At 42.1% G+C, this 16,125-nt stretch overlaps 1 protein-coding gene and 1 pseudogene across 2 annotated transcripts in view; one reads left to right on the top strand and one right to left on the bottom strand.

The window, feature by feature from the left end:
* NVL (nuclear VCP like) overlaps positions 1-16,125 on the top strand; it is a 157,360-nt gene that overhangs the window by 2,169 nt on the left and 139,066 nt on the right. For both annotated transcript variants that reach the window (XM_075530690.1, XM_075530682.1), the window contains exons 2-4: positions 714-787; positions 9,997-10,049; positions 10,126-10,225. In XM_075530690.1, coding sequence (XP_075386805.1) covers positions 714-787; positions 9,997-10,049; positions 10,126-10,225 — 227 coding nt within the window. The remainder of the gene's footprint in view (positions 1-713; positions 788-9,996; positions 10,050-10,125; positions 10,226-16,125) is intronic.
* Positions 5,096-5,440, bottom strand: LOC142429678 (large ribosomal subunit protein eL33 pseudogene; annotated as a pseudogene).

Genomic DNA, 16,125 nt, shown 5'->3' with positions numbered 1-16,125 from the left:
GCCCAAGCAACCTAATAGCTATCTAGTCCAAATAACTTAGTAACTATTTGAAAAATAATATATATAAAGTTGAAAAAAATCAGTATATCTTTTACTTTTAAATAGCCATAATTCTCAATGGGATTTGTGTGCCTACTGGATACTGCAGCTTCTCATACTTTGGAATCAGATTGACATTGCCATGTGCATTTCCTGGTTCATGTTGATTTTTGCATTGTATTAACTTTTTATCACAGCAAACACTGAAAATCTAGTTTTGCACATATGAAATCATCAAAAGGAATAAAAGGCAACTTAATAATTGAAATTGAATTGCTTCAAGCTAGTAAGTCTTGCAGTGCCTGACAGATGTTCACCATCACTGTTTCTTTAAATTAAAATCTCCCTGGTGCCGTTGAGCTTATTCACGTTCAGTGATGTCTTACTAGGATGTTATAAACATTTACTTCGTGATAGCTCTTCTAGTTACTGTTGCTAATGTGTTGTCAAAGTGACTAGTGTTATAACTTTCATTGTAAAAATGATACTCTTAAGTTTTGTGATGCCAGTCTTGACAACTACCTTGGAATTTATATTTAAGTTTCTGGTATGCTTTATTAATGAAGAGTTTACGTCACATTGCAGCATGTTTCAATAGTATGAGCTCTTGTTTGTTCATTAAAATCACTGTTGAAATATTACGTGTTTTATATTCATTGTGTTTTCTGTTCTAGTATCTTACCAGTAACAGATGTGGCAAATATGTGGACACTGGATTTTTAGCATCTGATTTGCAAAGAATGTACAGGTAAAGAAATGTAGTCTATAGATCCTTGTTTTCCTATTCTTTTCAAAATTTCTCTGCTGTAAATTTCTAATTGCTACTAATACTACTTAACACCATCGAGTCAATTCAGACTCGTGATCTATCCTGTAGAATAGGGTAGAATTCCCCCTTGTGAGTTTTTGAGATGGTAACTCTATGGTGATTTTGAACTGCTGACCTTGTGGTTAGTAGTCCAATGCATAGCCACTGTGCCACCAGCGCTCATGCTAGCTGGCATCTAATTACCTCTCCATGTACTTGGAATTTACTTCTGTTGCAGAGATATTTATCCAGCACTTATTATATGCTAGGAGCTTTTTTTTTTTTTGTTACTGTGGGCAATGGCTAATTATCTTTTAGTATCTCACAGTCTGGCCTGGAAAGAGTTATGGCTCTATTACTTCCTCATTAAAGAATTAAAACCTTCCAGCATATTCTCCCGCAGCACCCTGACTCCTCATCTAGAGATATGTCATTCAGTTACTTTTCCCACTGAGGGATAAATCCTCAGGTGCCTCTAATGCTACTGTGGTTTTTTAAATGCCATTAAAAATCTCTGCTTTATAAGTTTCTGTCTCTCTTTTTTCTTCCCCCTTTATCTTGTAAAGAAATACAGGTCTCTAGTTCTCTTCTATGTTGAAAAAAAGAGAGAGAATAAAAACTTTGTGCCCTACTAGATTTCTATAATAATTGATTAAATAATCTATTATTTCTCGCCCTTCACTAGCCTCACTGTCCACCCCACCACTTCCTTTACTGAGATGTGTGAGTTACCCTTTTCTTCCAATTTCTTAAATCTCACTTGAGAATATAACTGTCTACCCAGTCACTTTGCTTCAAAACTTTTATTTCTTCTTTTTCAAAAACAGTTTTATTGGGACTTCATCCACATATCATACAATTCAATAGTTTAATCATCTCAAGAAGAGTTGTACAGTCTTTACCACAATCAATTTTAGATTTTTTTTTCTACCTTCTAGTTAACCGGTATCTCCCCTTCCTCTACCCCCATGAGTCTACAATCACCACACCTTACTCTAAAAAAAAACCCAAATGAAACTCATTGTCATTGAGTCGAATCCAGCTCATAGTGATCCTATAGGACAGAGTAGAACTGCCGCCTGTGGGTTTCCAAAATTGTCACTTTACAGGCATAGAAAGCCACATGTTTTTCTCTTGGAGTGGCTGGTGGATTCAGACTGCTTACCTTGTAGTTAGGAGCCCAACTCTTAACCAGTGTGCCCCCCGGGTTCCTAGAAACCTTGCTACTGTCTCTTCAATAGTTCTTGGAACCTGTTCTTTCCTTTCCCAACATGTGACTTGCCGAATCAAGGCCTTTCATTATTTCCTGTCAAATGACTGTTTCAGCATCTAAGCTATATCTACCCTGCCTGTCCTGTATCTGGCCGCCTGCCATCCTTTTTTTTTTTTTTTTTTAAATGTATGGCTCATAAACTGAGTGTGATTTTAACATTTTAATGGTTGGGAGGGGAAAAAAAGAATGTTGTTTGAAAACTCATGAAAATTACTTGAAATTTAAAGCACACTGTAAATAATGCTTTGTTGGAGGGTGGCCCACTCGTTCATTTATTTCTGCTTTCACACTACAAAGGTAGAATTGAGTGTTTGCAACAAAACCTAAAATGTTCACTGCGTGACCTTTTGCTCACAGAGTAGTTTGCTCTCGCCTACATCTTCATCTTTCGGTTCTTTAACTCAAGATTGCTCAGACTTAACACACAGCACAAGACATACTGATGGTTAGTTTTTGAGGTAAACTGTCCCTATTGGTTTCCGAGGCTGAAGCTCTTTACAGAAGCAGAAAGCCTGTGGGTTCAGACTGCTGACCTTGTGCTTAGCAACCCAGCCAGCCCATAACCCAGCATGCCAGCAGGGTTCCTTCAGTCCTGTTGCCATGCCTTACCAAATAACGTCCATTCTAAACATCGGCTTCCCAGGGAATCTGCTGGCCCCGTTGATTCAAGGCAGAGACGTGAGTTCAGATTATGGTGACGTTTTTGGATATCAAAAGTATAATCTTGAAGGATTTTCTCAAAGGATGCAGGACAAACCTCATGGCCTTATTGGGAAGGAATTTTAAGGAAATTGAGAACTGCCCTGTTGAGAGAGGGGCCAGGAAATTTATAGTAAGGACTTTTTTCCGTCATGACAGTGCACTTGCTCCTCCTGCCAGGTAGCACGGTCTGTTCTATAGAGAATTTCCTTGGGAAACCTTATCCCGTCTATTCTGTGGCTCTTTTCTTACTCCTTCACATGTCTTTTTGTACCCCAAACTCAAAGACCATTTAAAAGGAACATGATTTAAGCCCTCAAAGGTGCCAAGACTGTCATTTTGATGTGGTATAAATCGAAGAGTGCAGAATTCTTCAGGAAAGAATCAGGGATAGACTAATTCTACCTTACAAATCCGGGTAGACCAGAGAATGTACACTGGTACAGATAGGAACTAGAAACACAGGGAATCCAGGACAGATGATCCCTTCAGGACCAGTGGTGAGAGTGGAGATTCTGGGAGAGGGGAGGGTAAGTGGGGGTAGAAAGGGGGAACTAATTACAAGGATCTACATAACCTCCTCCCTGGGGGGACGGACATCAGAAAAGTGGGTGAAGGGAGACGTCAGACAGTGTAATATATGACAAAATAATAATGATCAATTATCAAGGGCTCATGAGGAAGGGGGGAGTGGAGAAGGAGGGGAAAAATGAGCTGATACCAAGGGCTCAAGTAGAAAAGCAAATGTTTCGAGAATGATGATGGCAACAAGTATACAAATGTGCTTGACACAAGTGATGGATGTATGGATTGTGATAAGAGCTGTGAGCCCCCAATAAAATGATTAAAAAAAAGAATCAGGGATAAAAACACCATGTTCAAAAGTGTATATACCTTGATGGAGGAGGGCATATTGAAAAAAACTAGCTTCTTTATTTTGGTATTTTTGTTTAACGAAGGCCTCTGACTTTATAGCAATGATTTCTCTTACCCTGTGTAGTTCATAGTAAGATTTTCCAGTCTGTTCATTCACAACGTCCTTCACAGCTCTTTTTTTTTTTTTTTTTACATTTTATTAGGAGCTCATACAACTCTTATCACAATCCATACATATACATATACATACATCAATTGTATAAAGCACATCCGTACATTCTTTGCCCTAATCATTTTCTTTCTTTTTTTAAAAATCTTTTTATTGGGGCTCATAAGGCTCTTATCACAGTCTGTACATACATTAATTGAGCAAAGCCCCCTTATACATTCGTTGCACTCGTCACTCTCATAATTCACCTTCCACTTGGGTTCCTGGAATCAGCTCGGTTTCCCTTTTTTTCCCCCCATTCCCCTCCCTCCCCGATCCCACCCCTGGTCCCTTGATAGTTTATAAATAATTATTATATCTTATCTTACACTCCCCGGCGTCTCCCCTCACCCGCCTCCCCCTTGCCAATCTCCCAGAGAGGAGGTTACACATAGATCTCCAAGATCGGTTCTCCCTTTCTACATGCCCTTCCCTCCTGGTGTCGCCACTCCCACCGCTGGTGTTGAAGGGTTCGTCTGTCCTAGATTCCCTGTGCCTCCAGATCCCCACTGCACCGCTGTACATCCTCTGGTACAACCAGGTCCGCAAGGCAAGGTAGGATTGGGGACATGATGATTGGGAGGGGAGGAAGCGTTCAGGAACTAGAGGAAGGTTTTGAGTTTCATTGTTGTTACACTGAACCCTGAGTGGCCCATCTCCTCCTCACTACCCCTCTGGAAGGGGTGTTCAGCTCTCTACAGGTGGGCATTGGGTCCCCATCACGCACTCCCCCTCTTTCACGGTGATGTGATTCTCACCACCACCCCACCTTTGATGTTGGAGACCTGGTCTCCTCTGTCCTTCATGGTCACCTATGTTGGTGTGCTGCTTCCGTGTGGGCTCGGTTGCTTCTGGGCTAGATGGCCGCTTGTTTGCTTTCAAGCCTTTAAGTCCCCAGACGCTATATCTCTCAGTAGCCGGGCACCATCCGCCTTCTTCACCACACTTGCTTATGCACACTTTCGTCTTCAGCCATTATGTGAGGAAGGTGATCACACAATGATTGTTTTTGTTCCTTTGTATCTGCTACATGGTCCATTCAACACCTTGTATTCGCTTAGGCCGTGTGCTTCTTCTCTGTGGGCCTTCACAGCTCTTTTTAGCTTGAATATAGGATCTGGTCAGGGCTCATGCATTGTTTGGTTGCCCTGTTTCTTTCTTTCTTTTTTAACAAATGCACAATTTTATTTATTTACTTGTAAGTATAAATTCTTGAGGGGTACAGCATCACACAGATTCTGTGTCCAATAGCCTTAGCAGGTAGGTTGCTGTGGAATTTGGCCCGAACCATGCCACTGTTCCCATGGGCACGAGTTACCTCTCCCCAGATGACTCTGGTTTTGTTAGGTTTGCCACCAGGAGTCACTGTGTTGTTCTTTGCTTTGTACACATAAACACATCACTTGCCTAAGTAAAATTCCGTTTCACCTTGGACGGAAACACCTTCAATTTTAAGAAGAGCCGAGTGCTCCCTCTGGTTCCCTAGGCCCCATTTCTAGCCAGCAAAGATGGCCTTGGACCACAGCCCGCCAGACATATTTGCCATTTAGAAGTCCTGTTCCCAGCAGACCCCCAAATTGTCAGCAACTGGAGGATCACCCCGCCCTGTTTCTTTAGAAATCTTTCTCTCTTGTGTGAGGGTTTGACTTTTTATCCCCCCTGATTTTATTGGCACATAATTTACATATACAATTCAATAGTTTAATCTTTCAGTCATATCAAGGAAAATTGTACAATCATTACCACATCTGGGTTTGACATTTCTGTAGAGTGTAGGCCAACTGATTTATAAAATATCCAATGTCTGAATTTATTTTGTGTTTCCTAGCTCTTGAGTTCAAGTCAAACCTTTCTGACAAGAACTTAGGCTGAACAGAGTGGGTGAATGCTCCAGGAGGGACAGACTCTTTAGTCTCAAGGTCTCCTAGCATAAATTATTTATTAATTTGAAATCTATTTCAAGTGAATTTACAGTGAATTAATCTAGCAAGTAGAATCCTAAAATCAAAATAGCATCATTACATTGACATCATACAAACAGACTTTATCTGCCTGTATATAGCTTTTGTAGTATTCCTGCCCCCAAAGCCTCATCTTGATTCTAATCTTGGAGAAACTGCAGAAAAACCCAAATTCAAAGACATTTTATAAAGTCCTTAATCTTTAAAGATCATGAAAAATAAAATGGGCTGATGAAGTTTGAGATTAAAGGAGACTCAGGCAGAATAAGCAGGTACGGTGTGTGATCCTGAGTTGGATTCAGTTGGCAGGTATGCAGAGCGGCAGAGACAATAGCTGTAAGTTGAGACAACCTGTGAACTTTGCATGTTAATAGAGGATTGAGTAATATTTGTATTGGTACATTTCTGGTTTTAATAAGTGAACTACGCTTATGTAAGAGAAAGTCCTCTTTCTTAGGAAATTGATCCCATAATATGTATAAAGGGGTTGCCCAGGTAATGAGTATGGGAAAAAGGAATTCCAAGTGTGGGGAAAACCCAGTCTTAAATTCTATTTTGTGAACTTCTGCAATGTTCTCCTGAATGAGAGCTCTTTGCTCTAGTCCTGCAATTTTTCTGTATGTGTGAGATTATTTTAAAAGTTTTAAATAAAGCAAGGACTATTTTTCACTATGGCCAGTTAATAAAGTTAAGCAGAATGTGTCAGAGTAATATTGGCATTGATGAGAAGGCTTTTTAAGGTACTTTCATACTTTTTAGTAGCATTATTATTATTGTGGATTTTTAAATGGAATAAAAACCCGTAAGTGTGATGTCTTCATTAGCAAATTGTAGTCAAAGCAGGGAAATAGCTAATGCAAAATTCAGGACGACAAATGAAGGTAGCCGTGACTGCTGTTTTTGTCGTTAGGTGCTGCTGAGTTGTTTAGGACTCAGAGGACCTTGTGCACAACAGACTGAAACACCCCCGTCCTGCATCATCTGCATGACTGTGGTCATGTTCGAGCTCCTTGTTGTGGCCCCTGTGTTCATCTGTCTTTCCCAAGGCCTCTTTTGCGCAGCCCCTCACCTTTACCACGCATTCTGTCCTTCTTGATCTGCTTGGCTGCTAACTGACAGGTCAGCCGTTTGAAACCAGCAGCCACGCTGTGAGAGAAAGATGAGGCAGTCTGCTTTTAGAAAGTCTTGGAAACCTGACCGGGCACTTCCACTCTCTCCTACAGGGTCACTAGGAGTAGGAATCATCTCATAGTGGAGATTCTGGTCTCTTCTGATAACACATCCAAAGCACTGTGAGACAAAGTCGCAATATCTTTGCCCTGCTAGGGCATTCTGGCTGTACTTCTTCCACCACAAATTTGTTTGTTCTTTTGGCAATCCATGCTACTCTCAATGTTCTTTGCCAGCAGCATAATTCAAAGGCATCAGTTCTTGTTCAATGTTCCTTATTCAGTGTCTGATTTTCACACGTTACTGGTTATGGCGCATACACTGACATCTGGCAAGAACTGCGTATCAGGTGAGGGTCAATATCCTTACCTGTCTTGAAAGGAAAACCTTTTTTAAAAATCATCTTATTGGGGGCTTTTACAACTCTTATCACAATCCACACATACATCCATTGTGTCAAACATATTTGTACATTTGTTGCCATCATTCTCAAAACATTTTCTTTCTACTGGAGTCCTTGTATCTGCTCCTCACTTTTTTCTACTCCCTCCTCTCCCCTCCCCTCCCCTCCCTCCCCCCTCACAAACCCTTGATAATTTATAAATTATTATTAGTTTTTCATGTTTTATACTGTCCAATGTCTCCCTTCACCCACTTTTCTGTTGTCTACCCCCCTGGGAGAGGGTGTTATATGTAGATCCTTGTAATCAGTTCCCCCTTTCTCCCCCACCTTCTCCTTACCCTCCTGGTATTGCTACTCTCATTATTGCTCCTGAGCGGTTTATCTGTCCTTGATTCCCTGTCTTTCCAGCTCTTATCTGTACCAATGTACTTCTTCTGGTCTAGCTGGATGTATAAGGTAGAATTTGGATCATGTAAGTGGCGGGAAGAAAACATTAAAGAACTGGAGGAAAGTTGTATGTTTCATCATTGCTACACTGCACTCTGCCTGACTCATCTCCACACGACCCTTTTGTAAGGGAATGTCCAGTTACTTATAGATGGGCTTTGGGTCTCCACTCTGCACTCCCCCTCACTAAAACAATATGATTTTTTGTTCTTTGCTGCCTAATACTTGATCCCTTCGGAACCTCGTGATCACACAGGCTGCTGTGCTTCTTCCATGTGGGCTTTGTTGCTTCTCAGCTAGATGGCCCCTTGTTTGTCTTTAAGACCCCAGCCACTATATCCTTTGATAGCTGGCACCATCAGCTTTCTTCACCACATTTATTTATGCACACACTTTGTCTTCAGTGATCGTGTTGGGAAGGTAAGCTTCATGGAATGCCAGTTTAATAGAACAAAATGTTCATTCATTGAGGGAGTACTTGAGTAGAGACCCAATGTCCATCTGCTACCTTTATACTAAACCTATAAGTCAATGCACATAAATCTATTTCCCCTTCATCATGTATAAATATATTTACATTTGTACATACCTGTATTTAGACCTCTGTAAATGTTCCTTGCCTGCTAGTTCTTTCCTCTATTTCCTTTTACTTTCCTCTTCTCCCACTATCATGTTGATCCTTCATGTGGGTTCAGTAATTTCTCTCAGTTACATTGCCCTTGATTAAACCCTAGCAGACCTCCTTGCCATTGAAATGAGAAAACCTTTCTAAAGTAAATTTTAAAAGACAATCAAAGGCAGCTAGCAGGCCAACATTTACATAACTTTAAAAAGATGCTGCAGAAAGTATTGTACCTAGGAACATAAAGGATAAATATGAAACCAAGAACTTAAAAAAATTGATTCGCCTAATAAAAAAAGCTGTAGTGACTTCGAATGTTCTGGGGTGTGCCAGTGAGTTGATCCTGCTCAGAGGGACCCTTTAGGAGAGAGCAGCATGGCCCCATGAAGTCTCCTTGACTGTAGTCTTTATGGAAGATGGGCTCGGTTTGCTGCCATGGAGTGGCTGGTGTGTTCAAACTGCCCACCTTCCAGTTAGCAGCCAAGAATTTAATCACCGAACCCCAGTGCTCCTTAGCTAAGAACATGCATATTAGTATTATTTTGCAGTTAGATTTTTATATCTGCTAACGGTGTTATAGAGGAGCCCTGCTGCTGGCACAGTGGTTACAATGCTTGGGCTGCACAGTAGCAGTTGAAAACCACCAGCCGCACTTCAGGAGAAAAATGGGCTTTCTAGTCACAGGGCCAGTTCTTTCCTGTCCCGGAGGGATGCTGTAAGTTAGCATCGACTCAGTGGCAGGGAGTTTGATTTTTGGTAATGGTATTGTTATATAGGTATTCTTCTTCAGAAATACAAAGAAGTTTCAAAAAACTCCTGGAAATGTGAAATTAAGAAATAATATAATTTTTCATGAACTTTTTGAAATCTCCTTGTACATAATGAATATTTTGGTGTTAAGTTTCTGCACTTTATTTACAAATTGTTTTGCCAAAACAAAATTGCTCTGGAGAGAAAAGTAAAGCAAATATGGTAAAATGCTAGCAATTTGTACATATAGGTAAAGAGTAGATAGGGGACATTTTTTCTTTTAATTTCTTTTAGCTTTTCAGTAGGTTTTAAGTTTCAAAATATATGAAATAAAGGGTTAATAAAGAAAAAGAAGTCATGATAGTATAGTTATTATGGGTTGGCCTTCTAATATAATAGCTGGGTCAGTGATTCGAAACGACCAGCCACTCCACTGGAGAAAGCTGAGGCTTTCTACTCCTGTGAAAAGTTACTGTCTTGGAAACTCACAGGGCCAGCTGTATGTGAGTCGGAATTTCTCAATAGAAACAAGGGGTTTTTTGAAAAAAAAAAAAAAAAAAAAAAATCAGAATCACGAAAATATAAACATAGTCATTTTGAAAATCGGCTTGTGGTCAGGGTGAGTACTGTGACATGCTTAATTTTTGATGCAAATTTATGTGATTCTTGTAAATTGATGCTAGTGGGGAAATATTGATGGAGACCTCGGTACTAAACTTTTTTTTTCTTTTTTTTTTCAGTATAGACTATGGTCGAAGGAAAAGAAATGCTTTTCGGATTCAGGTCGAGAAATGTGAGTTTCTTCCTGTTAAATGGTCATTGATGCTACAGAAATAATTGAGCTCATGGCAGTTTTCTTTTCATTCCAGTGTTTAATTTAATTAGTAATGAGAAAGGCCTTAATGATCTAGCAGAACTAGAAGATGAACATCTAGCAAAAAGATCAAGACAAGGTGGAGAGGATAATGGGTAAGTAGGATTATAGGGAATGTTCATTCTAAACCACGAGGCCGATCACATTCTGTTCCCCTTGCGAAATGTTTGATGCTGCTCCTTGCTCATCCAGTTCTGCGGAACCCTTTCCTCGGCAATCCAAGCCTCGCGTCAGCCGTGTTCCCTAAGAAGGCAAATCTCTCCGTCACTGTGTGCTCACGCAGGTGCTTTCTGTACTCGGAATGCTCTTTTCCTCTTTCCAAACTCTAACTCAGCCTTCAAGAGTCAGTTGAATTTCTATTGGCTTTCTTAGGTCTTTCTTAATTTGTTCCTTGGTGTTTCGTTCGCTCCGACCTCATGGCTATTGGTCATCAGCCTTACCTGCTGCGATGGAAGGGCTAGGCACACTTGCTTGCAGGCCCTCATTATCTTTGTTTTCTGTGCCCTCATCGAAGGCCAAGCACAGAAAACGTTCCAGTTCCTGTGACCGAGTTTGTTTTAAAAATACATTGAGATACAATGAACTCTACATTTTTAAGGTATAAATTTGATGAGTTTGACAGACAAGGAGGGTTCAAAAAGTTCATAGAAAATGGAATTAAGGCTAATGGAGTTTTTCCAGAGGCTCTTTGAAGCCCTTTCAAAGGCATGTGGACGCTGATGCTCTCACTGTAGGAACAGTACAGGGGACAGGCCAGCTGAGGGTCTGAGGCCCAAGGAAGGCACCGGCTATCTTGTGGCAAGTTGTGCGTTATAGACCATGTGCTTACTGCTATGTTCACTTCTAATATTTGAAATGGAGACACTGACCACTTTAAATGCATGGCTGGGTTAAGCACCAATCAGTTTCAACAAATTTTAGTAGGTTAAGATAGTGTTTCACCAAATTTTAGTAAACATACAGTCAATACTTTGGTCTTGGGAAGCCATCTGGTTCATCTCGAAGAATTGTGAGGAAAATTGATTCCAGTTTGCGTCTGATGTCGTGTTCAGAAGTTCCACATCATAGAATCCCAACCATCGAGCAGCCAAAGAAGGAAAGTAGAGCGTTCCAACAAGGACGGAAGTCGCTGCAAGCCATCCCTTTCAGGATGACCGTCCTTCAGGGAAGCCCCCAAGCAGCCATGTCTCTTACTACCCCTATCTCAAGAAGAATCCCCACTAAAGACAGTGGTGCTGGGGAATGAGGAAACTGCGCCGATCTATGCTCCTGAACGTGAGCTTGCTGCTCTCCAGGCCCAGGTCCTCAGAATCGTGACCTTGCAGGAGCAGCAAATTTGTAGGGCAGGTGACCTTGATTCCGTGACCTCTCTTACCACAGCCCCCCGCCCACGTCTTTGAACGGCTCCACCAAAGTAGGTCTGCTATAGATAGACGTCATTAGAAAGTGAGGCGAGGGAAAATCCAGTGCAGAGACTGGGCTGAAAAGGTCGGAAGAAAGCTAAAGCTACGAGCTGTGCGCAGCTCTGCCTGGTGAGGAGGTCACAGCAGGAGCTCAAGCTCCGGCCGGTGACCAGCACCGACCCTGCTGCCCTCAGCTGCAGAGATTCTGAAACACACATTGGCATTTCAGTATCAAAGCGGGGTTGGAAAAGTAATTTGAAAAGCTGGATCAGAGACAACTTTCAGAAGCAGTGTCGTTTGGCCCACACATTGGAAGTCTAGAGGAAAAATATGAAGGCTTTCATTGAAAATGTCTCCAGGTCCTAAGTGGACACTGAACTGAGGAAGACTCTCCTGGTTCAGCTCTTAGTTTACTCGGGCTAAATTGGTAGTCGAAATAAGCATTATTTAGTAATGTCCGACCTTAGCATTCAGTAACCTCGGTGTTAATCTAAAGCGAAGATGAAGTGATTGAGTGGCAGTGGGTTGTGAGCAAGGGTAGGCTGACGGTCCCTATTGGGAAAGGGAGGCAGGGCCACGAGAGTGGCTCTCACTTCTTGGCATTGCTCCAAGGAAGGAAACGTAGTTGGCAAGCAGTGAGGAATCAATTGAAGGGACCACATCCCTGGGTTAAATCAAGGAATAATACAGAATATTCCATTATTTCCAGAAGCTTCCTTAGTGTCCTTTCATGCATTTCCCCCCCCACCCGGGAGACCAGGCAGTGTTTGTTCCTATTCATTAATTTTATATAGATAGAATCGTATAATAAGTGGTGTTCAAATCTAGATTGTTTCATTCATCATTGTGATTTTGGTATGTATCCATGTTGTGTGTATCAGTTCTTTGATTTTTATTGTTGTGTATGTGTGCATGTGCCACTATTGGGCCATTTATCTATTGAACACGGGCTTTTTCACATTCTGGGGCTGTAAAAAATCTCTTTTTCACTTGAACAGTTTTATGGTCAAATAATTCACATGTCATACGTTTCAGTAGTTTAAATGTAGTAAGAAGAATTGTGCAGTGACCATCACAATCGATTTTCGAACGAAGTTGCCATGAGGAGCCTTGATGTACAGGTCTTCGTGTGGCCCATGCTTCCGTTTCTCTGAGTCATTGCTGAGGGGTGGAGTCGCTGGGTAACAACGACAGCTGCATATGATTGGCGTGTGTGCCCCTTTTACCTTTCCTTTCGCAGTGCTGGTGAAACTTGTCTCAGCTCCGGTGAGCACGTGGTGTGGTTGCTGGCACGTCTACTCTGACTCAGGTGTTGTGTGGAGTAGAACTGCTCTCCACGGGTTTCAAGGCCGGGCCCTTTCAGAAGCAGATGGCCCAAGCTTCTAGGGTACCTCTGGGTTTGGACCAGCAGCCCGGAGGTTAACTATTACCACCCAGGGACTCTGATATGGTTCCTCTAGTGGGTATGTAGAGATAACTCGTTATGGTTTTAACATGTATTTCCCTAATGACTAATGCTGTTAAAAATCTGTTTCTGTATTTATTGACCATTTTATGTTTGTACCACCCAGGGGAAACTATTCAGTTTTTACCTTCAGGGTGATGTTGCACCAGGTTATTTATTTATATATTTTAGGTTTTTTGCATAGATAGATGCCCTTTCTCGGGTTAAGGCTATTTCGTAATATCCCTAATTCTCTGAGGGTTTTTATCATGAGTAGGTGTTGCATGAGTAGGTGTTGTCCTATGGATTTTATGCACCCACTGAGTGATCTTTTTTTTTTAATTTATTTTTTTTATACTTAAATTATTTTTATTACAGATATTTTAAAATCATGATCCTTCAGAAATCAACAAACAAGTAATATAACTAACATCTCCACCGTATTTTTATTTATTTATTTCTAAACCTTTTATCAGGGACTCATACAACTCTTATCACAATCCACACATGTATATACATCACTTGTATAAAGCACATCTGTATATTCTTTGCCCTAATCATTTTCAAAGCATTTGCTCTCCACTTATGCCCTTTGCATCAAGTCCTCTTTTTTCCCCTCCCTCCCCGCTGCCCCTCCCTCATAAGCCCTTGGTAATTTATAAATTGTTATTTTGTCATATCTTGTCCTATCCGGCGTCCCCCTTTACCCCCTTTTCTTTTGTCCATCCCCCAGGGAAGAGGTCACATGTAGATCCTTGTAATTGGGTCCCCCTTTCCAACCAACTCACCCTCTACCCTCCCAATATTGCCCCTCACACCCCTGGTCCTGAAGGTATCATCCACCCTGGATTCCCTATGCCTCCAGTTCCTATATGCACCAGCGTACAAACTCTACTCTATTCAGACTTGCAAAGTAGAATTCGGATCATGATAGTGGGGGTGAGGAAGCATTTAAGAACTGGAGGAAAGCTCTATTCTTCATCGGTGCTACGTCGCACCCTGACTGACTCATCTCCTCCTCTAGACCCCTCTGTGAGGGGATCTCCAGTGGCCAACAAATGGGCTTTGGGTCTCCACTCTGCACTTCCCGCTTCATTCACTATGGTAAGATTTTTTTTTTTATGATGCCTTATACCTGATCCCTTCGACACCACATGATCGCACAGGCTGGTGTGCTTCTTCCATGTGGGCTTTGTTGCTTCTGAACTAGATGGCCGCTTGTTTACCTTCAAGCCTTTAAGACCCCAGACACTATCTCTTTTGATAGCCAGGCACCATCAGCTTTCTTCGCCACATTTGCTTATGCACCCGTTTGTCCTCAGTGATCGTGTCCTGAAGGTGTGCACCCAATGATGTGATTTTTTTGTTCTTTGATGTCTAATAACTGATCCCTTCGGAACCATGTGATCACACAGGCTGGTGTGCTTCTTCCATGTGGGCTTTGTTGCTTCTGAGCTAGATGGCCGCTTGTTTATCTTCAAGCCTTTAAGACCCCAGATACTATCTCTTTTGATAGCGGGGCACCATCAGCTTTCTTCACCACATTTGCTGTTCACCCGCTTTGGCTTCAGCAGTTGTGTCAGGACGGTGAGCATCATAGAATGCCAATTTAATAGAAGAAAGTATCATGCATTGAGGGAGTGCTTGAGTAGAGGCCCAAGGTCCTTCTGCCACCTTAATACTAAACTTATAAATATTGCCACATAGATCTATTTCCCCATCCTCATATATATATTTGCATGTACATGTCTTTGTCTAGACCTCTATAAATGCCCTTTGACTCCTAGCTCTTTCCTCTATTTCCCTTGACTTTCCTCCTGCTCCACTGTCATGCTCTGTCCCAACCTGGGTTACAGCTATACCTCTTCCTTACTTTACCTTACCCTTGATCATTCCCTACCAGGCCTGCCACTCCCACCTCACCACCAATTTGGATCCCATGTTGTTATTGTTCCCTTGTCCCTGGGTTTGTTAACAGTACTTCCTTACCCCCCACCTCCCCCTATCCCAAGTCCCCCTGGAACTGTCGGTCCCGTTGTTTTTCCTCCAGATAGTTCATCTAGCCTTTCGTATTTAGACAGACTGTGGAGATAATAACATGCACAAAAACAAGACAGAGGAAAACAAAGCAACAGTATACATGAAAACAACAACAAGAAACCACTGACAACAAAACAAAACACATAAGAAAGAAAAGCTTGTAGTTAGTTCAAGGATCGTTTGTTGGCATTTAGGAGTGTTTTCCAGTCCAGTCTGTTGGGGCACCACGCCCTGGCCCCAAAGTCCACTTTCAACCTTCCCTGGGGACCTTGCCGCTCCATTCCCTTGCTGTTCCGCTCCACTCCCCCAGTGCTTTGCCTCGGTGTGGTGGGATCAGGTCAGGTGCAATTCCCACACTGTGTCTCTGGTGCTGTCCCCTGCAGGGCCATGGGTCAGTGAGGGGCATCATGTCTCATAGTGGGGCCAGCTGCGTTGTCCTCTCTGTGGACTGGCTGCTCTACTCAGGAACATCATCCTCACGGCCTGGTGGGCCAGGCTGTGTTCCACTCTCTCCTCCTCCCCCTTCATCTGCTCCCGTGTGCTCTGATCAGATATGTCCCTCTCCCAGAGCTGCAGAATCAATGTTGTCCTTTGAAACAAATTCTTGTGGTGGGAGGGGCAGGCATCCACTTAATCTTTGTTACTGGGGCCAGCCTCCCAGACCTCTCCACTGGTTCCCTACTCCACGGCGGAATGTTGCCTTCACACCTTGCGGCACTGGGTTGGAGTCTGGTCCCTCTTTCCCTGTGGAGCACTGAGTGATCTTAAGGCAGTATCCTTCTGCTCTACTAGTTTGATAAATTCCATTGGTTTTTGAGTGTTAAAACACTTGCATTCCTGGAATAAACCCTTCTTGGTCCTTTTACCATAAATATTCGAGTATAAGCTGAATTGAATATCAGCCGAGGCACCTAATTTTATCACAAAAACTGCATTAAAAATGTGCTGAAAAACTCAGCCTACACACGAGTATATCTGGTACATATGGCTAGATTCAGTTTGCTAATGTGTAATGTTAGTGGGGGCTTTTTTGGTTGTGGGTTTTTTTTTATTGTGATACAACTCTTATCACAATTCATACATACATCCATTGTGTTGAGCACATTTG

The sequence above is a fragment of the Tenrec ecaudatus genome, chromosome 1, assembly GCF_050624435.1.
Source record: "Tenrec ecaudatus isolate mTenEca1 chromosome 1, mTenEca1.hap1, whole genome shotgun sequence".
NCBI lineage: Eukaryota > Metazoa > Chordata > Mammalia > Afrosoricida > Tenrecidae > Tenrec > Tenrec ecaudatus.
The sequence above is the reverse complement of the archived record's forward strand: the minus strand, read 5'-3'. Positions and strand labels throughout refer to the sequence as shown.